The sequence below is a fragment of the Anomaloglossus baeobatrachus genome, chromosome 3 (genome assembly GCF_048569485.1).
Source record: "Anomaloglossus baeobatrachus isolate aAnoBae1 chromosome 3, aAnoBae1.hap1, whole genome shotgun sequence".
Taxonomy (NCBI): domain Eukaryota; kingdom Metazoa; phylum Chordata; class Amphibia; order Anura; family Aromobatidae; genus Anomaloglossus; species Anomaloglossus baeobatrachus.
In genome coordinates this window covers 693381924-693405995 of record NC_134355.1, presented here as the reverse complement: position 1 = coordinate 693405995, position 24072 = coordinate 693381924, and the positions used below count along the sequence as shown (strand labels likewise).

The 24072-nt window shown below is 48.7% G+C and overlaps 1 protein-coding gene across 1 annotated transcript in view; it reads right to left on the bottom strand.

The window, feature by feature from the left end:
* Window positions 1-14175: 14175 nt before the first annotated feature.
* LOC142295788 (DNA (cytosine-5)-methyltransferase 3A-like) overlaps window positions 14176-24072 on the bottom strand; it is a 28382-nt gene continuing 18485 nt past the window's right edge. Inside the window, exons 10-13 of the mRNA XM_075338880.1 lie at window positions 21214-21299; window positions 19517-19586; window positions 15533-15651; window positions 14176-14335 (exon numbers count right to left, since the gene is read on the bottom strand). Of these exons, the coding sequence (XP_075194995.1) occupies window positions 14194-14335; window positions 15533-15651; window positions 19517-19586; window positions 21214-21299 (417 nt within the window). The 3' untranslated portion in view covers window positions 14176-14193. The remainder of the gene's footprint in view (window positions 14336-15532; window positions 15652-19516; window positions 19587-21213; window positions 21300-24072) is intronic.

The following is a 24072-nucleotide window of genomic DNA, read 5'->3' as shown; positions in this document are numbered from 1 at the left end:
GAGCAGTGCTCCCTCTGAGGTCACTAAGGTAGGAGGGGACCTGGATTTGCCCAGGTTGATAACCCTACTTCGGCCATTTTCCAGTGTTCTTTCGCTGGGGGTCACGTGCAGGAAACATCTGTGGGAGTTCCTAGAAACCTGCTCTACAGCGCCCCCCTGTGGCCAGACGCACAAGGTAACTGATTGAATTGCATACCTGTTTGTAAACCATGCTTTATCTGTAACTGTACTCTGACATATGTATATTCTGTAGATTCCCTATTGTATATATTGTAGTTTCTAGTGTGCTTTAGGCTGATTAAATTATATAATTAATCTTGGGCTGTTCTGTTATCTCGATCTTGAATCCCACGTCTGTGTGTTCGGCTAATAGTTACCGTGAAGCGGTTGGTGGCAGCGAGTTGTGCCAAGGATTATTGTGGGGAGGCCAGTGAGATCCGGGGAGGTTTTATATATTCCGCCCGCGGAGGTCGGGGGAATATATACCCTACTCTCACTGGGGACCCTTCAATAATCGGCATAAGTAGTATAGCGGCCTCCTTGCTTATTGTCGGGCAATTCCATAATTGGCCTGACTATAAGAGGGGCGCTAGAGAGCGCGTCACGTGCTCTGTCTGTCGGTCGGGAGGTATAAAGGAGGGGTGACCCCCACTTGTTACCCCCCGATTGTGACGTACTGGTAGCCAGCGCGGGGGATTTCTGAGTGACCCCCCGGTGGTTTGTGACACTCTCCTTAAGAAATAACCCTGACCTAGTAATCAGATGCGCTGACAAAGGAGGTGGGATCGTATTACAAAATAAAAAGACTTACATACAGGAGGCGCTTAGGAACCTGTCTAACCCTCTCCATTATGAGACTGTGGATATGGCCAATTATAACCAGGCTATTCTTGATTACCATGTATTGGTTAATAAAGCGGTCATAGAAGGAATATTAAATAAGGATGAGACTAAGTTTCTCAGTATTAAAAACCCTAAACTAGCCTTTTATTATCACCTACCGAAGATCCATAAGGATCTTGAGAATCCCCCTGGGAGACCTATCATTTCAGGTATTGATTCCTTGACTGCAAATCTAGCAGCTTACATTGACCGCATTATGAGAAGACATGTCACCAATCTGAGAAGCTATCTCCGTGACTCCACAGAGCTCATCAATATAATTAAGAGTATTGAGTGGAAAGACACGTTTGTTTTTGTAACCCTAGATATTTCAGCCCTGTATACCAACATCTCCCACCAACTAGGATTAGAGTGTTTTAAGCAATTTTTATTAGTGGATGAACGTCTGCCGGAAGGGCAAAAAAACTTCCTCCTTGAAGGAATGAGGTTTATACTATTTAATAACTACTTCACTTTCCAAAATACACTATACCACCAATGCTGTGGGACTGCGATGGGGTCCAAAGTCGCACCTACGTACGCAAATCTGTTCATGGGTATGTTTGAGTCATTATACATTTTTGGGTCGGTATTATTCAAGCATGTGATTGTCTATAAAAGGTATATCGACGACCTGTTCCTGATCTGGGACAATTCACAAGATAATTTGAATGAATTCTTGGGACAAATATGCAATAACAATTGGGGTCTTATTTTCTCCCCTATTATGAATAAGGATAATATTGACTTCCTAGACCTGACCATCTCACACAATGAAGGAGTAATCCATACGAAAACCTTTTTTAAAAAAGTAGATAGCAATGGCTATATTCATTTTACTAGTAACCATTACAATAAATGGTTACAAAATATCCCAAAGAATCAGTTCCAAAGAATCAGAAAGAATTGTTCATTAGATAGGGACTTTGAGCTACAAGCCAACATCCTGAGAGAAAGGTTTTTGGAGAAAGACTATCCCGTCCCATTAATCAAGAAAGCATATCATGTCAACAAAAAACTAACACAGACAGATCTAGTAAGATCAAACAATCACAATATTAAGGACACGAGTGTGAATTTTTCGTCCAATTTTGTGATGACTTATAGCAATGATGGGGATATAATCAAGAGTATTATCCGTAAACACTGGGGTATTCTTCGGAATGACCCCTTTCTGAAGAAAGCTATCCCAGAGGTTCCTGGGATCACCTATCGGAGGGCCTCGACATTAAAAAATCAGTTAGCTCCTAGCCGGCTCAGAGAGAAAAAACCCATGGAAGCCATGGATAATATTAAGGGATCCTTTAAATGTTTCTCTAAGAACTGTCTATGTTGCAGGTCAATTCAACATAAAAGGGTTAATTTTTGCTCAAAAACGGGGGGGGAAGTTTTTTCCATTAAATCACGTTTAAATTGTCAATCAGATTATGTCATATATTTGATTGAATGTGAATGCGATAGACAATATATTGGGAGAACAACACAGGCCCTACATAATAGGTTAAACTCGCATAGACACAACATTAAAATAGGATTCATGTTACATGGTCTGTCGAGACACATCACTATGGATCATAATGGGAATTCAAAGATCAGAATCACCCCGATCGAACAGATACCCCCTTTCTCACATAATCGCATTGATGCTCTAAAAAGGAAAGAGACCTATTGGATCTATAAACTTAACACACTTAAACCCTTTGGGCTCAATGAAGTAACGGATCTGTTTTATTAGATCGCTATTGTTCCCTAAAGCAGTCCCTTTGTTGTGTTTGTGCCTGTGTTGTAAAGAAATGACCACAATATCCTCAATAATAAGATTGTTTATATGGACGCCGTCTAACGAGCAACGGATTATCCCTGACTAGAGAACAGTATGGACTACTCTTCTTTATGTTTTTAACGTAACCTTTTATGTAATATTATGATTTTATGATGTGTTGTGATGATTTTAGTGTTTTTTATCGTTAGAGAGGACTTCTATATCCCTATAGGTTTGAGGTGGTCACTCCAAATTATTTTATTAAACTGCTGTAATAATAATATGATCAGGTCATAGCCTTATGTTTTTAGAACTATTTTATACACATATATATATTCATATATATATATATTCTTAATAACTGTTAGAGACAAAACAATTGCAGTGTTCTAGGGACACATTATACACCACACATAGCTCCATACAAACACATTCCTCGAGAGAGATCTCCTTGACATACGCACTTGATTTGTTCCCACGGGTTTGAACTCTATTCACCCTCACGGCATAGTTCAGTCTTATACTAGCTCCATATCCTTACGAAGCAGATGTCTGTATTTTTTTCCCACGCCTTTAACCGGGTATAATCTACTTTTTTACTGGTCCCCAAATTATCATTCCTAAATAAATGATGGTATGATGTTGGTGATTTTCGACTAAAACAACATTAATTGTTTTCCCATAGAATGATCCGCATTAGCTTGTCGGTCGGGGAAATTAACAATTATGTGGACATTCATCTATTTTTTTCCCTACACTGACACACAGGGAACTATAGCGCCTTGTGTTGGCACAAATCCCCTCCACTAAGCTCATGGTCTCTTTAGTTTTTGGTTCTAAGACCATGACACTGTTCTTTAAGGGATAAAATTTGATCCTTTTCCTTTTTTCTTTTTTCATCCTTTTTTATACCATGTACTTTTTTACTCACTGGATAATTAATCCTTTTAGACACGTTTTCCTTCAATAGGTTTCCATTTAGTATACTTTGTAATAAATCCATGGGTTGAACACATCCCGACGATCACTTCCAGGATGGCGCTGGCTGAATTTACGATCACAACCCAGCCGCTTTGATCAATTGACACTTTCCTAAAGACGTTCTAGGCAATGTTGTGATTGTCTAGTTGCACACTTGCATGGTTTCCCTACAATAATTTTGACACTATATATAAAAGAGAGGTACGCATATAGATTTTGCACAAACACATGTTTTTATTTTCTTTTTAATCCATTTTTAATTCATACATCTTAGTCGTCAGGACAGATATAATAATGTTCAATTGATTTACTATAAGAAAGGTTGAATGCAATAGATGATGACATTTTTTTCTATGTATGGATTCCCGCCGATTTTTTCAGAAGGGGGTGGATCATGACGTCATCAGTAAGGTATATATTGCTGGAAGGAATCCTTGTACAGCAGATTTGTTTTGCTTGCCAGTCTGTCCTGATGAAGGGAGCTGTAACTCCCGAAACGCGTTGACTTGATCTGTGTAATGAATAAAAGCAACATCAATCCATAATCTCCTGGATCGGCTGAGTCAGTGGCGCGGTTTGACATCCCTATCTACTACTCTCTGTTTTTGCATTTTTCTAGCATTAACGCAGCGCTTAAAACCTGCTTTGGAAGTTTTCCCGCCAATAGTACAAAGGATTGTCTTTCTCTGCAGTTTTGCTTTCTGTAGATATACCATCACCCATGTCGTAAATACCTTAAGCTTCCAGGCCGATCAGATAATCGTCATGACGATCTGTGGCTGATGGTGGAAACAAGGGGGGTGACGGCCCTTCCACAGTTTTATATGACAAGAGCGGTCACTGAGTTCAATGACCCCGCCTTCACAACCAAGTATCGCGGGAGCCCGTGACGTCACCGCTAGTCATAGTCTCGGGTCGTCAGCGAGAGGAGATGTGACAAGCGGCGGCCATGGAAGACAATGACAGCGCTGACGTCGGGAGGGCGGAACTTCATCACCGCAGGTAAGCCGAGCGGGGTAATGTGTGCGGAGTGCGAGGTGGGTGGAACCAAGCCGGGTAATGTGTGTGGAGTGCGAGGTATTTGGAGCCAAGCGGGGTAATGTGTGCGGAGTGTGAGGTGGGTGGAGCCAAGCGGGGTAATGTGTGCAGAGTGCGAGGTGGGTGGAGCCAAGCGGGGCCATGTGTGCAGAGTGCGACGTGGGTGGAGCCAAGCGGGGCCATGTGTGCAGAGTGCGACATGGGTGGAGCCAAGCGGGGCCATGTGTGCAGAGTGCGACGTGGGTGGAGCCAAGCAGGATAATGTGTGCAGAGTGTGACGTGGGTGGAGACAAGCGGGGTAATGTGTGCGGAGTGTGAGGTGGGTGGAGCCAAGCTGGGTAATGTGTGCGGAGTGCGAGGTGGGTAGAGCCGAGCGGGGCCATGTGTGTGGAGTGCGAGGTGGGTCCAGCCAAGCAGAACCATGTGTGCGAAGTGTGAGGTGGGTGGAGCCTAGCGGGGCCATATGTGGGGAGTGCGAGGTGGGTGGAGCCAAGTGGGGTAATGTGTGCGGAGTGCAAGGTGGGTGGAGCCAAGTGGAGTAATGTGTGCTGGGTGGGTGGAGCCAAGTGGGGCCATGTGTGTGAAGTGCGAGGTGAGTGGAGCCAAGCGGGGTAATTTGTGCGGAGTGCAAGGTGGGTGGAGCCTAGTGGGGTAATGTGTGCGGAGTGCGAGATGGGTGGAGCCGAGCGGGTTAATGTGTGCGGAGTGCGAGGTGGGTGGAGATGAGCGGGGTCATGTGTGCGGAGTGCGAGGTGGGTGGAGCTGAACGGGGCCATGTGTACGGAGTGCGAGGTGGGTGGAGCCGAGCGGGGCCATGTGTACGGACTAAGAGGTGGGTGGAACCGAGCGGGGTAATGTGTACGGAGTGCGAGTTGGGTGGAGCCAAGCGGGGCCATGTGTGCGGAGTGCGAGGTGGGTGGAGCCTAGTTGGGTAATGTGTGCGGAGTGCGAGGTGGGTGGAGCCAAGTGAGGTAATGTGTGCAGAGTGCGAGGTGGGTGGAGCCAAGCGGAGCCATGTGTGCGGAGTGCGAGGTGGGTGGAGCCAAGCATGGTGATTTGTGCAGAGTGCGAGGTGGGTGGAGCCAAGCGGGGCCATGTGTGCGGAGTGCGAGGTGGGTGGAGCCAAGCATGGTAATTTGTGCGGAATGCGAGGTGGGTGGAGCCAAGTGGGGCCATGTGTGCGGAGTGCGAGGTGGGTGGAGCCAAGCAGGGTAATTTGTGCAGAGTGCGAGGTGCGTGGAGCTAAACGGGGTAATGTGTGCAGAGTGCGCGGTGGGTGGAGCCAAGCAGGGTAATGTGTGCGGAGTGCGAGGTGGGTGGAGCCAAGCGGGGTAATGTGTGCGGAGTGCGAGGTGGGTGGAGCCAAGCGGGGTAATGTGTGCGGAGTGCAAAGTGGGTGGAGCCAAGCGGGGTAATGTGTGCGGAGTGCGAGTTGGGTGGAACCAAGTGGGGTAATGTGTGCGGAGTGCGAGGTGGGTGGAGCCAGGCGGGGTAATGTGTGTGGAGTGCGAGGTGGGTGGAGCCAAGAAGGGTAATTTGTGCGGAAAGCGAGGTGGGTTGAGCCAAGCGGGGCCATGTGTGCGGAGTGCGAGGTGGGTGGAGCCAAACGGGGCCATATGTGCGGAGTGCGAGGTGGGTGGAGCCGAGCGGGGCCATGTGTGTGGAGTGCGAGGTGGGTGGAGCAAGCGGGGCTATGTGTGCGGAGTGTGAGGTGGGTGGAGCCAAGCGAGGTAATGTGTTCGGAGTGCAAGGTGGGTGGAGCCAAGCGGGGCCATGTGTGCAGAGTGCGTGGTGGGTGGAGCCTAGCAGGGTAATGTGTGTGGAGTGCGAGGTGGGTGGAGCCAAGCGGGGCCATGTGTGCGGAGTGCGAGGTGGGTGGAGCCAAGAAGGGTAATTTGTGCGGAAAGCGAGGTGGGTTGAGCCAAACGGGGCCATGTGTGCGGAGTGCGAGGTGGGTGGAGCCAAACAGGGGTAATGTGTGTGGAGTGCGAGGTGGGTGGAGCCAAGTGGGGCCATGTGTGTGGAGTGCGAGATGGGTGGAGCCTAGTGGGGTAATGTGTGCGGAGTGTGAGGTGGGTGGAGCCAAGCGGGGTAATGTGTGCGGAGTGTGAGGTGGGTGGAGCCGAGCAGAACCATGTGGGGAGTGCGAGGTGGGTGGAGCCAAGCGGGGTAATGTGTGTGGAGTGCGAGGTGGGTGGAGCTGAACGGGGCCTTGCGTACGGAGTGCGAGGTGGGTGGAGCCGAGCGGGGCCATGTGTACGGACTGCGAGGTGGGTGGAGCCGAGCGGGGCCATGTGTGTGGAGTGCGAGGTGGGAGGAGCCTAGCAGGGTAATGTGTGCGGAGTGCGAGGTGGGTGGAGCCAAGCGGGGCCATGTGTGTGGAGTGCGAGGTGGGAGGAGCCTAGCAGGGTAATGTGTGCGGAGTGCGAGGTGGGTGGAGCCTAGTGGGTTAATGTGTGCGGAGTGCGTAGTGGGTGGAGCCAAGCGAGGTAATGTGTGCGGAGTGCGAGGTGGGTGGAGCCAAGCGGGGTAATGTGTGCGGAGTGCAAGGTGGGTGGAGCCAAGCGGGGCCATGTGTGTGGAGTGTGAGGTTGGTGGAGCCAAGCGGGGTAATGTGTGCGGAGTGTGAGGTGGGTGGAGCCAAGCGGGGTAATGTGTGCGGAGTGCATGGTGGGTGGAGCCAGGCGGCGTAATGTGTGCGGAGTGCGAGGTGGGTGGAGCCGAGCAGGGCCATGTGTGCGGAGTGCGAGGTGGGTGGAACCAAGCGGGGCCATGTGTGCGGAGTGCGAGGTGGGTGGAGCCAAGCAGGGTAATGTGTGCGGAGTGCGAGGTGGGTGGAGCCAAACGGGGTAATGTGTGCGGAGTGCAAGGTGGGTGGAGCCAAGCGGAGTAATGTGTGCGGAGTGCGAGGTGGGTGGAGCCAAGCGGGGCCATGTGTGCGGAGTGCGAGATGGGTGGAGCCTAGCGGGGCCATGTGTGCGAGTGCGAGGTGGGTGGAGCCAAGCGGGGTAATGTGTGCGGAGTGCGAGGTGGGTGGAGCCAAGCGGGGTAATGTGTGCGGAGTGCGAGGTGGGTGGAGCCGAGCGGGGCCATGTGTGCGAAGTGTGAGGTGGGTGGAGCCTAGCGGGGCCATGTGGCGCTGAGGACGTCAGTGCCGGCGACTGCATGGCTGGGGACAGGTGAGTGTGAGTGTGTGTGTACATGCCGAGTGCAGGAGGGGGTGGATCCGAGCAGGGAAGTGTCGGCTCCCTGCACACGTAACCAGGGTAAATATCGAGTTACTAATCAAAGCGCTTTGCTTGGATACCCGATATTTACCTTGGTTACCAGCTTACCGCAGGCTGCCAGCGATGGCTCCCTGCACACTGTAGCTGTGAAAAGCCACGCTTTTGCTGTTCGAACCATTCTCGAACGTAACTTGAGCTGTCGAGCTTTTAGCAAAAAGCTCGAGTTCGTGTTCGATCTCGAGCACCCCCCAAAATCACTCGAACAAGAAATTGGCGAACCTCGAACATCGCTCATCTCTACTCACCAGCCGCTGGAGTTGGTCGCCTTGGACCACGTCAAGCTCACGCCCAGCCAAAGCGGGTATACCTATGCCCTGACCATTGTGGACCACTACTCAAGGTTCATGGTGGTTGTTCCCGTTAAAGACTTGACGGGTTGTACCACAGCTAGGGCATTCTAGGTCTACTTTTGCCGACCGCATGGCTATCCGGAGAGGGTGCTCACGGATCAGGGCCTGGCCTTTGAAGCAGAGGTGTTCCAGGAGCCACGACCGGGACGGCTGCCAGTGGACCTGGAAATGGACATAGAAGCACCCGAAGCCCTTCCCTCCACTAACAACTGGGATGCCAAGCGACAGACGCAGTACCGACTGATCCAGGAGTATGTGGAGAGGAATCTGCGCCAGAGCCGAGAAAAGCAAGAGCAGCACTTCAACAAGCGGGCTCCGGCTAGCCCCTTTGAACCCGGGGATGTGGTGCTGAAACATAAGAGAAGGATGCATAAGCTCGACGACCAGTGAGAAAGGACCCAATACGTCATACAGCCTACTGAATGAGAAAACGAGAAGACCTACTTGATCAGTTGCGACCAGGGGAAGATCACGGCTACTGTTTCCAGGGACGATGTGAAGAGATGCCCGGATCCCTTGAGACTGGTAGATGAGGCTCCGGTTCCCATGCCGAGCGGGGAACATTAGAAAGAGGTGATTCATACCGTGATGGGTGACTTCCCAACAGACTGGTCTATGCAGAATGGTGCGGTAATTGTTCCTGTGATAATGTTCCCACAACCCGTGAAAGAAGTAGAGACGGAGACACCCGCTAGCAAGCCACCTGAACAAGTGCCCAGGGATGCACCCATACCATGCTCCCGTAGGTCTCTACCAGCTATACCTGACATACTGGAAGAGGGACCGGTTGTCCCCTCTATCCCATTGCCTCCCCCTGCCAGCACTGGGCCCAGGAGGTCCACACGCCCCAACCTAGGTAGGCCCCCGCTTAGGTACAGGGAGACTGTCATCTAGGGGTGCCCTGGACTAGCCAGGTCATCCCAGGTAGTCCCATGCACACACACCCCCTCCCCTTAGTAAGGTGACAGCAGCCAAACTTCAAAACCTTTGTTACCTCCCTCCGGGTTTGAAGTTCACACCAGGGGGGCGGTGCCAGGCAGTTGGCTCCTCCCACCGACGAGTTCACAACCCCAGAGGCGAGAAAACAGTGAGTGAGAGTTGAGCTTTGACAGTGGAGTGAAGTGAAATCAAGTTCAAGGGAAGACCTGTGCTCAGGCCTGCCAAAGTCTACACCAGGTGTCTGGGTTGGAGCCCAGTCACCTCTGGCAAGGAGGCAGACGGTGGTGGCCGCCTGCAGGAGCTGGGATTACAGCCGGTGGAACCGTAGGGACCGGGGATGGTCGGTGGCCCGCCAGTACCGAATTGGGGAACCGATTGGAAACTGGAGCACCAGGAGGGGTACTCAGACCCAGTACGAAGCCCAGAAACAACCGGGCCGAGTCAAATCAACTGATTGAGGACTGGACTTTAGGACCTTTCCCACATAAGACCCGACTGAAGACAACAGCCCAACCATAGGGGTAAAGCCACCGCCCAGGCATAGAGACCCGAGGGGCCAGCGTCTGCGGGCAAAGAGGGCTCTCCCGACACACAGCAAGCCGGGGAGCAGACTACCGTTGCTTAGGCATAAGAGTCGTAACTTTTACACAAGTGAGGTGCAGGAGAAAGGCGGAAACCACCAACCTGTTAAGGGGAAACTGCAGCCGGCTGCGGGCACCGTTCACCATCTTGTTTGGTTTACCAGAGACTCCAGCGTGTTTATCATAGTGAGTACACCAGTGCCTTCGGGCCGCGCGCCGCACCGCACCGACACCCCAGCACGCATCCATCCCCCCGCCTCAGCACCTCCCTCGGGCCCCCAGGACCATCATCCCCCTACCCACGGAGGTGGTCAACACCAAGCTGCGCAACACCGTCCCCGGGAGCCTAGTCAATGGCAGCGGTGGTGTCCATCCATTCACCACAACCCGTGGGTGGCATCACAAACTTAAATCCCCTGCAAACCACCGCGGCTCCGGCCATGGACCTCCCCACCGAAGTCCCTACGTGTAGCGCCAACCCCCTTTCAGAGCGACGTGACCCCTGGGTCCGTGAGGAGCTCGAGCCACCCACCGACAAGCACGGATCCGAGCGGCTCGGCAGCTGGCCGAGCCCCGGGCGGTACATTATTATTACCCCATCTACGTATCGGGAGAGGATCCTGGAGCTGGAACACCCCTCTAATACATATTATTTGTCGTATATTCTGTGTCGGAGTCTTTCTATTGTCTTATCCTCATCCAGATGACTTATTCTATTCCTCCTTTTCTTTTCCTATAGGTGCTAATAGTTTTATTTTGGGCCGTATTTATCAAAACTGGTTGTCCATAGCGACCAATCAGAGCTTAGCTTTCATTTCCTTCACTGCCCTGGTAAGATGGCAGCTGCGCTGTGATTGGTCAGTATGGACAGCAGAAGGTTTCATCATTGAGGATCCTTGTGACATAAAGGAGCCATTAACCCTTTCAGCCCCAGAGCGTTTTCCCATTTTTTTTTCCTCTCTTTCTTCCGAGAGACGTAACCTTTTTATTTTTCCATCACTCTCGCCATATGAGGGCTGTTTTTTGCGGGACGAGTTGTACTTTTAAATAAAATCATAATTTTTTACCATATAGTGTACTGGAAAATGGCAAAAAAATTCCAAATGCAGAAAAACTGCAAAAAAAGTGTGATTCCACAATAGTTTTTGGGATATTTTATTCACCGTGTTCACTATATGGTAAAACTGATGTGTGGGTGTGATGCATGAGGTCGCTGCGAGTTTGCAGACACCAAACATATATATATAGGTTTACTTGTATCTAAGGCAGGGGTCTCAAACTCAGCTGGGTGTATAGGCCGCAAATAGAAAAAGAAAAATTGAGAGGGGCCGCATTATTTGCAAGACAAAGTGAGCATTTTTAATGAATCCATGGTTTTTTTCTATACGTGTTTGGATCACTTTTTTAAACATTTTTTGCTTGTATATTATAACAAACGTGCACTTTTTTTTGTTAAGTTTATATATATATATATATATATATATATATATAAAAAGTATTTTTAATGGCAAAAAAATTTTCATGCTTTATTATGATTTTTTTTTTACATTTTATCACCTTCTTGTAATATTGTTTTACAATTAGCAGCATCATATAGTAATCTTAGCCAACATCTTGTAGTAATGTGCCCATGCTGCAGTAATGTCCCCATCCGTGTGCCCTGTAGTAAGGTGCTCATCCTTGTAGTATTGTGCCCAGTAGTATTCTGCCCATCCTTGTAGTATGTGCCCTGTAGTACTGTGCCCATCCTTGTGCCCTGTAGTACTGTGCCCATCCTTGTGGTATTGTGCCCATCCTTGTAGTATGTGCCCTGTAGTACTGTGCCCATCCTTGTAGTATTGTGCCCATCCTTTTAGTATTGTGCCCATCCCTTTAGTATTGTGGCCATCCCTGTAGTATTGTGCTCATCCCTGTAGTATTGTGGCCATCCCTGTAGTATTGTGCTCATCCCTGTAGTATTGTGCTCATCCCTGTAGTATTGTGGCCATCCCTGTAGTATTGTGGCCATCCCTGTAGTATTGTGGCCATCCCTGTAGTATTGTGGCCATCCTTTTAGTATTGTGGCCATCCTTTTAGTATTGTGCCCATCCCTTTAGTATTGTGGCCATCCCTGTAGTATTGTAGCCATCCCTGTAGTATTGTGCCCTGTAATATTCTGCCCACCCTTGTAGTATTGCGCTCTGTAGTATTGTGCTCTGTAGTATTGTGGCCATCCCTGTAGTGTTGTGCCCTGTACTATTCAGCCCATCCTTGTAGTATTGTGCTCTGTAGTATTCAGCCCACCCTTGTAGTATTGTGCTCTGTAGTATTCTGCCCATCCTTTAGTAATACGCAAAAAAAAAAAAATTCTCCTCACCTTTCCTTCGTTCCCTGCATGCCCACGATCAGTACTTGCAGAGTTTTGGATGCAGCATGCTTCAGCTGTGTCCAAAACCCTGCTATGCACAGTACAAGCATAATGGATGGGATTTCTAATAACCCCATGCCCACTGTGCGTGTACGGCCTGCAGTGAAAACGGAACTGCGGTGCGGCTTCCAGAGGCCGCAGCATGTGAATTTATGCTGCGGAGTCAGAAGCGTTCTCCCTAGGCAGAGCACAGCGAGGAGACCGCAGCGGCCCGAACCCCTGATCGCAGGCACGGGCAGCTGCGGTCTCCTAAGGAGGAGACTTGCGGCCCCGCTGATCAGGACCCGCCGTGTCCAGGACACAGCGGGTCCTGATCTTGAGCACGTACCTTACCTGCTTCTCGACGCCCGTGATGATCGCAGCTCTGTGCTGAGGGTCGGCGCCGGCAGGAACTTTACTGCATTTGAATCCAGTTGCGGTGCTGCGCAGAGGAGCTGTGTCTGGACCAATGGCTGCTGCCTGCCAATCAGATGCAAGGAAGTGACGTCGCTGTATGACGTCATCTCCTTGCATCTGATTGGCAGGCAGCAGCAGCAACTGGAATAGAGCTGACAGCTCCTCTGCGCGGCACCGCAAATAGATTCAAATGCAGTAAAGTTCCTGCCGGCGCCGACCCTCAGCATAGAGCCGCGATTGTCACGGGGTCTGCGGGCCACGATCGTCATGGGGACAGCGGGCCGCAACAAGCAGCCTCAGGGGCCGCATGCAGCCCGCGGGCTGTGTGTTTGAGACCTCTGATCTAAGGGGTTAAAAAAAATTCACAAGCTTGTCCAATAAAAGTGGCGTACGTTTTGCACCATTTTCCAAAACCCGTAGCGTTCTCATTTTTCGGGATCTATGGCTCGGTGATGGCTTATTTTTTGCGTCTCGAGCTGACGTTTCTAATGGCACTATTTTTGCGCAGATGCTACGTTTTGATCGCCTGTTATTGCATTTTGCGCAAAACTTGCGGCGAACAAAAAACGTAATTTTGGCTACGCTGTTTACCCTACAGATTAATTGATTTTACATTTTGATAGATCGGGCATTTCTGATCGCGGCGATACCAAATATGTGTATTTTTTTTATTTTTTTAACCCTTTAATTTTCAATGGAGTGAAAGGGGGGTGATTTGAACTTTTAGGTTTTTTTATTTTTTAAAACTTTTTTTTTTTATTTTACTAGTCCCCATAGGGATCAACAATCCGATCGCTCTTCTATATCTGTATATCTCAGCTACAGAGCTGAGAACTGCTTTACTCTCAATGCCGGAAGTATGGCGGCACTGAGAGAAAGTGACTCATGTTAGCTACAGGCGTCATCACATCACCCTGTGCTACCATGGCAACCACTGAAAGTCATGTGATCACGTGCGTGACTTCAGGTGGGGACGCCGGTAAGTAAAAGTATTGGCCGCGCGCATAAACATATCACTGCCAGATTTTGGCAGCAAAATGTTAAGGGGTTAAAAGTTGCGGGTGGAACGTGATTCCACTCGTAACTTGCAGGCGCACATGTCAGCTGTTGAAAACAGCTGATATGTGCGCGGATCGGCGCGACTTGCCCACGGCAGGGTGCGGGGATTAACCTCACACGATCCATGACGGATATATCCGTCAAGGGTCATGAAGGGGTTAATGGAGATAAGTAGTGGCCTCTGTATATAACGACTGATCTGGAGGGGACAATACCCACCATTCACAATGACTCCTCTACCAGCCCCGGCCCAGGACGCCATCTTGGAGGAATAAATCCTTGGTAACTACAAGAATTCTTCATCTGTAGGGAAAAAAATGGCTGTAAATTCTGGGGCATGAAGGAGCTGGAGGACATTTAACCCCTCGCCCACCCCACTGCTCCCCCCACAGCCGACGAATAAAGAGACGTCACAAGGTTATAAAATACAGAAACCTCTTTATCTACAAGAACAAAACATAGGAAATCGAATGTTACTGCCGCCGGTCGCTGTCTTCGGTCTGCTGCGCTCTTATTCACTGGTGAAGTACTCCTTCAGGGGGCCGAAGAGATGCCGGATCACCGGGACACTCCACGACTGGCCCAGAAGCTTCTGCCGGGAGGTGAAACTCATCTGACCCACTTCTGTATAGCGAGGGGGGAACCCGAAGACCCTGCGGGGAGAACAGCGGAGGGATTGGCTGGTGGAGATGATCACCGATGATCAAAGAGATCACATTATGGGGGAGGATCCTGCCTCTCTCTTCTTTTTTTTACCATTTCCACAAAAAGAGACGCCAATGATGACCAACGGCAGCGGCCATGTGACATCTCGATGGACACGATGTCTCTAGCCAGATTCATGCACCGGGAGGCCTAGGCGCAGTTCATCCTGGGCTTCCTGGTTCATGAAGCAGGCCGCTCAGGCTAAACAGAGGAGTACACATCGAGGGCACAGCTCATCCTGAGCTGCCTGATTCATGAAGCAGGCCGCTCAGGCTGAGCATTGGAGTACACATCATGGGCGCAGCTTATCCTGAGCTGCCTGGTTCATGAAGCAGGCCACTCAGGCTGAGCAGAGGAGTACACATCATGGGCGCAGCTCATCCTGAGCTGCCTGGTTCATGAAGAAGGCCACTCAGGCTGAGCAGAGGAGTACACATCATGGACGCAGCTCATACTGAGCTGCCTGGTTCATGCAGCAGGCCGCTCAGGCTGAGCAGATCATGACACACATTCTGAACACGCCCCCCTATTACGCGAGAAATTACGTCATACCTGGAAGGAGCCCATACATTCTAGCATCTACCTTTACTTTTAGTGCACAATCGAAGCCCAAGCAGCTCCAAGTGAATGTGCGACCCGGAAGCAGCTTGCCGTCATGACATGGAGCATGGGTGAATACACCACGCGCAGTCTTATCCCCTTATCCCTTCCACCAACATTTTTAATCCTCGTATTCTGGTTCCCATAGACTTATATGGGTATCGGATTCTGGACCGGATCCGGATTTTTTCAGAAAATGAGCAGGGACCCGCCGGTCCCGGTTTATTGCGAGTCCGCTCAGCTCTAGTCATCAGGCCTGGTGGTTAAATGTCCATCACTTTACCCGGCTGGCCTAGGGCAGGGAAGTGTGATGGTGTCCACAATTTATACCAATAATTCGTGATCCTGTTATTTGAAGCCTGGGTTCATCCATGTTGTCCTCTCTCCATTTATATCCAGAGCTGCTAAAGATGTAATTAAAAAGCAGCAGAAGTATAAATGCAGCTCTGGAGATGTAATATCAGGCCTGATCCTGGTTGACGGTGCCCTTACGTGTCCCGATACCATCCCCTCTAGGTGAAGGCTCCGCTGCCAGGTGACATTACCTCTCTATCTCCGTGCAGAGCAAGATGTCCTCCTCCCCGTTGATGGTTACCGGGAATTCATGCTCTTTACCTTGGAGCATAGAGCTGCTATTTGTCGTGATGGTTCTTATTTTAGAAAACTGCCAAAACAAAGGGGCACATAATTATCATGAAAGGACATCATCTACCTGATAAACCCCTCTATACCCTGTGTGCATGTGGAAACTAACAAATCTGCCCACATGTACAGAATATTCTCATTTTTACTGCTCTAACTGAAAAGAATCCCCAATTTAAATCTAAATCCTTTTTTTAATCACTCAGCGGTGCAGACAATTCCATCTTTTCAGAAAAACCTTCCCTTGTGAATATTACTTTCAATGTGATTGTATGAGGACTTTTTTTTACGTGAGGAGTATTTTTAACAGCTGATTTCATTTACTGACTGATGGATTGAAAAAAAAAAAAAAATATATATATATATATATATATATATATATATATGTGTGACACCCTGGACTAGTCAGGTCATCCCAGGTAGTCCCATGCATACATACTACCCCCCCCGCCCCTTAGTAAGGTGACAGCAGCCAAACTACAAAACCCTTGTCACCACCCTCAGAGTTTGATGTTCACACCAGGGGGGCGGAGCCAGGTGATTGGCTCCGCCCACAGAGGAGTTCACAGTCCCGGAGGCGGGAAAGACAGAAGATGAGTTTGAGTCAAGTTCAAGGGCAGACCTGTGCTCAGGCCTGTCAAAAGTCTACACCAGGTGTCTGGATTGGAGTCCAGTCACCTCTGGCAAGGAGGCAGACGGTGGTGGCTGCCTGCAGGAGCTGGGATTACAGCCTGTGGAACCGTAGGGACCGGGGACGGGCGGTGGCCCGCCGGTACCGAACCAGGGAACCGATTGGAAACCGGAGCATCAGGAGGGGTACTCAGATCCAGTACGAGCCCCAGAAACAACTAGGCTAAGTCAAATCAACTGATTGAGGACTGGACTTTAGGACCTTTCCCACACAAGACCCGACTGAAGACAACAGCCCAACCATTAGGGTAAAGCCACCGCCAAGGCATAGAGACTCAGAGTCGTGATTCATTACACAAGAGAGGTGCAGGAGAAAGGCGGAAACCAACAACCTGTTAAGGGGTAACTGCAGCCGGCTGCGGACCCCGTTCACCATCTTGTTTGGTTTACCAGAGTGTCCAGCGTATTTTTTCATAGTGAGTACAACAGTGTCTTCGGACCGCGCACCGCGCCGCACCGCACCGACACCCCAGCACGCGTCCATCCCCTCACCTCAGCACCTTCCTCGGGCCCCCGGGACCACCATCCCCCTACCCACGGAGAGGGTCAACACCAAGCTGCACAACACAGTCCCCGGGAGCCTAGTCAACGGCAGCGGTGGTGTCCATCCATTCACCACAACCCGTGGGTGACGTCACGAACTTAAATCCCCTGCAAACCACCGCGGTTCCGGCTGTGGATCTCCCCACCGAAGTCCCTACATGTAGCGCCAACCCCCTTTCAGAGCGACGTGACCTCCGGGTCCGTGGAGAGCTCGAGCCACCCAGCGACGATGGATCCAAGTGGCTTGGCAGCCGGCCGAGCCCCGGGGCGGTACATATACATATATATATATATATATATATATATATATATATATATATATATATATATATATATATATATATATATATATATATATATATATATATATATATATATATATATATTTTTCCCCACACTTGTATATTCAGCTTTTTTCTTATGTTTTCAATCGCATCCAAAAGGTTTTATATATATATATATGTATATATAATGTATATATATATATATATATATATATATATATATATATATATATATATATATATATATATATATATATATATATATATATATATATATAACCTTTTGAATGCGATTGAAAACATAAGAAAAAAGCTGAATATACAAGTGTGGGAAAAAAAAAAAAATATATATATATATATATATATATTTTTTTTTTCCCACACTTGTATATTCAGCTTTTTTCTTATGTTTTCAATCGCATTCAAAAGGTTTTTTATATATATATATAATATATATATATATATATATATAAAACCTTTTGAATGCGATTGAAAACATAAGAAAAAAGCTGAATATACAAGTGTGGGAAAAATCGCCTTAAAACGTAACTCTCCAGGACCATTGGTCTTTATTTTTGCTCCACAGCTTTTACTATGAAGAACCTACGGATAAGCTCTGTAAATTTTTTGGAGCTGATCCGTAGCAAAAGAAAAAAAAACCCACAAAAGGTTTTTCCTATCAATTTCTGTTTTTTAGTCTTTTGAACATTTTTTTTATGCTTGGGGTTGATGAGAGATGAGGCACATGTGACTTCTAAGAAGCAGCTCCTGATGGAAACGGCTCCAAATCAGCCAATCAGAAGCCTGTAAAGAACGGATCAGGAAAAAAAGAAACTCCACTAAAAACAAAAAACTCTTCCAAAAATCTCCCAACAAAAGAACATCTCATTAGAGCAGTTTCCACTAGAAAAACGCAGTTCCCTTTAAAAAGTTAAAATCGTGGCTTGTGTTGACCATAATATGGTACAAATGCATAAAAAGAGTAAAATCGCATGAGTAGAGTGCGGGTTCTGAGGAGGATCTGTAGGCTCCTCGCATTATACGGGTTTGTGAACTCTGTTTTACTGCGGACATCTGCCTGTAACTGAACCAGCACCGATCACGGTCACCCTCATACATAGGAGCATGGCTTCACTATGAATTGTGAATCAGGACCATGGAAAAAGAGCTGCCCCTGCTGAAGAAAAGCCTCCCCACAGCAGGATGCCGCCTCCACCATGTGTGACAGTGGGAAGGGTGTTTTCAGGAGGCTGTGCAGTGTTAGTTTTATGCCACACATAGCATTTTTCAGTTTCTCCAAAAAGATCTCTATTGATCTCATCTGACCAGAGCACTTTCTTCCACTGCTCGCTGTGTCCCCTACATGGCAGGTGGAAGAAGGGGCTCTAATCAGATGAGATCAAAGGAGAACTTTTTGGGCAAACTGCAAAATGCTATGTGTGGCGGGAAACAAATTCTGCACATTACTCTGAAAACACCACCATCCCCACCGTCAAATATGTTGGTGGCAGCATCCTGCTGTGGGGGGGCTTTTCTTCAGCAGGGGCAGGGAAGCTGGTCAGAGGTGATGGGAAGATGGATGGAGCTAAATACAGGACAATCCTGGAGCAAACCTGTTAGAGGCTGCAAAAGACTTGAGACCGGAGCGAGGGTTCACCTTTCAGTAGGACAATGACTCCGGGGATGGGGGGGGGGTGAATACAAATGCACATCACACTTTTCAGATTTATATATTTAAAATATTGAGAATAGCTGTTATCATTTCCTTCACATTTCACAAATACTTAATACTTAGTGTTGGTATAACAAAATCCCAATAAAATACATTCAAGTATGTGGGTGTAATGTGAAAAAAATGTGACAAAGTTCACAGGGTATGAATACTTTCTCAAGGTACTGTTGTAGAAACAGTCAGATTATTGGAGGTTCAAGTTCATTATGCAGACTAAAAAATAATAATAATGTAAAAAAATAATTTTAAAAATTGGAATTCTACATGCTGCCTTTTCGCCCATTAAAAATAATAATAATTATATTATTATTATTATTATTATTAATAATAAAAATCCAGATCTGGAATCGCAGCGTTCATAAAAATCAGCTCTAACAAAATCACAAAGATAAAAAAACAAAAACTGAAATGCCAGAATCGCAGTTCTTCTTTTGCCAAAACTCCTCCAAAAATTGCGGTAAGAAGCGATCGTAGTGACACAGTTTTATCAATAAAAAAAGAATATATCAGCGCGACACCCAAAAACACAGTAGAGACGCAAAAAATGTTTTTTTTTTCTGAAAATCGCTGACATTTTTTTTTTACTATAATAATAATAATAATAATAATAAAAAAATACTCTCCCTAAGACTTCTCACCTTTGCAACTCGCCCTGGTTCCAAACAGTCCTGAAGTGTTGTCTTCTCATCAGCCGTAAACACAAGAGACCTGGAGAGACAGAGAGGTTAGCACAGTGCATACAACGGAGCACCAGAGGCCTGGAGCGACAGAGGTTAGCACAGTGCATACAACAGACCACCAGAGGAGTGGGTAGACAGAGAGGTTAGCACAGTGCATACAACAGACCACCAGAGGCCTGGAGAGACAGAGAGGTTAGCACAGTGCATACAACAGACCACCAGAGGCCTGGAGCGACAGAGAGGTTAGCACAGTGCATACAACAGACCACCAGAGGCCTGGAGAGACAGAGAGGTTAGCACAGTGCATACAACAGACCACCAGAGGCCTGGAGATACAGAGAGGTTAGCACAGTGCATACAACAGACCACCAGAGGCCTGGAGATACAGAGAGGTTAGCACAGTGCATACAATGGACCACCAGAGGCCTGGAGAGACAGAGAGGTTAGCACAGTGCATACAATGGACCACTAGAGGCCTGGAGATACAGAGAGGTTAGCACAGTGCATACAATGGACCACCAGAGACCTGGAGAGACAGAGAGGTTAGCACAGTGCATACAATGGACCACTAGAGGCCTGGAGATACAGAGAGGTTAGCACAGTGCATACAATGGTACGGCTGGAAGAACCAAACCAAAGGGCAAAGTTTCAGAAAGGATTCAGGATCACTATGAGAATTTTCCTGAAAATACCTGACTCCGGAGCATCACCAAGATGTCAGAGAAAAGCAAGTGCCCCCAATAAATGGCACCAAACCCAGGAAACCCAGGAAATTTGATTATATTTAGGGCAAAACAAATGTTCTTTAATACTCCCATATAGTGCTAAACAATATTTCCATATATGACCCTGATTACATTACAGTCCAGTATCCAGATAATAGTGCCATACATAGTCTGAAAAAGACGGCCATACAGTATCCAAATAATGCTGCCAGTTAGTATCCATGTAAAATAATGGAGTCCTGTCACATGGAGGATACACCAGACACTATATACACAGCTGCCTCCATGTGTGGAGCCCATTTGGGTAAATAAGCCATAATGGACACCTCCTGTGATAGGGTGCTGAGGCTGCAGCTTAATAGACGGGGCTCCTGCTGTGTGAATGGTTTCGGACACCATATAGAAGTGTAAAGTCCTATCCAAGATAGCAAATGTGAAAATAGTGGCACAACATATCAGCCATAGCCGGATGAGCCGGTCCAGAGTGTGCGCCCTCCATTACCAGCTACCAATGCCTAGAAGACATAAGCCGGGATAATGGTTCCCACATAAGACTGGCCGCCTCCGGCCTCACAGCTTCCTGTAATTACCATTTTTTGGAAAGTTTCCTCACCCTTACATCAGTATCATATCAGAAATGTTTACTTCTGGAGATCAGACAGAGATACATTGCGTGGAATCCATTCCGGTGAAAAACAAGGTGTCAGTATCTGACGACATCTCCACAATCCAATCATTACTGCACTGATGACTATAAAAGCTGCTGCCGGCCGGTGCGGCCTAAAATAGTTGTCAAGGGCACAGTAGTGGTGTGCGGACCGGTCTCCTGCTCCGGAATAGACACACGTGAGAGACAGTCCTCCACACTGATCTGAAGACGCCACAGTGCGCGCTACATTGACGACGTTCTTAAAGATCTGTGATACCAACCTGTCCATGCCGGGGAGATTTCCCCAAAAGTATCTGTCGCGATGAGCCGGTGATACAGCAGCAGCATTTATTTTTACCGCATTTCTCTGGAAGAAGAAAACCTTAATTACTGATTTTCCAGTTTGACTAGAATGGGGACTAATCTGTGTGCACGGCTGAAATATAGTGCAATGTTACATCATACAGGGACATCTTACATTTTTGGTAACACTGTTGCGGCTGTGTTGACAGAATTATTTTTCACCACAAGCACATACTTAAAATCTTGATTCCACAAAGCACCAAAGCTGTGATCCTTGTGTGAATATTACGTTACATAGTATAACTGCACATTACCTGTAACTATCACAATGTGACGGCAGGATAGCAAGGGTCAGGGGATTGTATAGTGGCCTTCACGCTAGGGGACCCTAGGCTATCCCTGACTTCTGGATTACCCCCAAAGGTGGAGACACCGAAGTTCCATGCCTGACTATTGTCCTGACCAGATCTAAACTGTTACTCCCCCCACCCCACCCCAGGGAAGGAAGGGGCAAGAGTATAATGGAAATACAGATTAAGACAAGGAGAAAACCAAAAGTCAGACACACTGCAAACGCACAGGAATAAACAGGAAGACTCAGGAGAAAAGCAAGAGCAGGAAGGCAGCAACAACAGTTAACACCACAACCGCTTACAGCAATAATGCACAACAACTACCAGTAAGTCTGGATCCCAACACCTCACCAGATCAGTATAGAGAAGCTTTAGCTGGCATTAATGGGATAGTCAAGCCAGCAAATATAGGAGGGGGCGAATAAGACTGCCTCCCCCACAGCGTGTGATCAAAGAGACTAACAAGCAGCCCAGCAGAGATTAACTCTTAATAGTGTGCCGCCCCCGTGCCAGCAGCCGCCGGCGACTGCTGAAATTTTCTCAACGGATCACCGCTGACTGTCCAATTCAAGGCGCACTTCCACCAGGTAGGTGGATGGGTTTGAATCCTGTTCGTGACGCCAAGTTTCGGAGTGTGCTGCCCCCATGCCAGCAGCCACCGCTGCTCGGATTCGGCCCTTCTGTCGGTGGCTCGAGGACCTCCGGACCCGGGGGTCTCGCGGACACGCCAAATAAAAAGGGGATGTAGATGTACAGGCTAGGCCGTATTAAGTTCGTGACGCAACCCATGGTGTGTGGTGAGGTGGGACACCACCGCTGCTGTTGTGGGGCACCCGGGGGAGATGTAGTGGCAGCTGGATGTTAACCCGTCCATGGGTAGGGATGGTTGCCCCGGGACCCAGTGTCTTTGTGCAGGGTGTAGTGATGGCAAGGGCCGGCGCGCCCGGACGTGCAGAGGGGGGTTGGTTGGTTACTCACAGTAAATGAATCACACGAGTCTTTTGGTAAACCAAGGTGCTGGTGGCCGGCCGCCGCGGCCGGTTGCATTCAGGTCCCTCACCCGGGCTGGTGGTCACTGTCCTTTTCCTCTGCACTTGTTTGTGTTTGGTGAACTGCCTGGTCTGGAACTCAGGAGTCCACTCCCGGCTGGATGTGGCCTAAGGAGCCGTGCCCGCGGACGCTGGCCCGTGGAATCTATGGGCCCTGGCGGTGGCCTTGTCCCTATTGGTGGGCTGTTGTCTTCTATGAGGGACTTTGGGTAGGACAGGACCTATAACCCTGCCCTCAATCAGTTAATTAGCTAGGCCGCTGGTTTCGGTTCTGGCTTCAGGGTCAGAGTACCCCCTCTGTGCTACGGTTTCCGGGTCAGTTCTCCGTGTCGGTACCGGCGGGCTACAACCCTGTCCCGGTCCACCTTGGATCTGCCGAGCCGTCTTCCCATCTCCTGCTGACGGAGACCACCGTCTGCCACCTAGCCAAAGGCACCAGGGCTCCAACCCTGGCGCCGTTCAATTTGAGCTTCTCCTCCTGCTGGGACTACACCTAGCCCCCAGCTCCACTCCTCTCAACATGAACTTCAAAACTAGACTAGACTGTTGTGTTTCCCGCCCCGGGCTGTCTAGACCCCTAGGTGGGCGTGTCCCAACCACCTGGCCTCGCTCACTGGTGTGTCTATCTTTCTCTAAGGGGGGTGACTAGGGTTTCAGGTTGGCTGTGTGTTACCTAAGTGAGGGATGGTATTCTGCGGGGGCCTATGTGTGACTACCTGGTTTTGCCAGGGCGTCACATTCCCCCTTGGGTTAATACAGACCGTCCGCGGGCTGTCCGACCACCAACATTTATTGAACAGGAACTGTAAAAGTGAAAAAAGGTAAAACAGGTTACAATCATACTAACATTTGTACAAACTATTCTTCCCTTGCAGGAGGCACTTTTCTTAAACGTTGTACATGTAAAAACGGGACGTGACGGACCGGGTCCTTCTCACCTTCCCCACCCAAAACAAGCTAACCCTGATGCCACCTCTAAAACACAGGTTGGCACCCCTTGCCCAAGTCCAGGTTAGGTCTGGGTGTTGCTCGTACGGGCCGGGTAAAAAGTTCCTTACCTGGCAGTCCTTTTTCAAGGGCCCCACGTCCAGGGGACATCTGACCCGGAGAGTAGTCACCGGTTTTGCTAGTGACTGGGCCTCGGCCGACTCTACCGCAGGCCCTTCCTCCAATCAGCCTCTCCAGAGACTGCGGCAGGTGAGAAGGGTGGTCAGAAATAACACTAGGGTTTCAGGTCGGCTGTGTGTTACCCAAGTTAGGGATGGTGTTCTGCGGGGGCTTAAGTGTGACTACCTGGTTTTGTCAGGGCGTCACAATAGCCTGCCAAAGCCTGTGGGTTGACGCCCGGGTCTCCCTGTGCTGATCACAGACATCAGAGAAGTTAGCAGAGTCTACCACAATAAGTAGTCTCTACAGATCCTGACGCCGCTGTGCC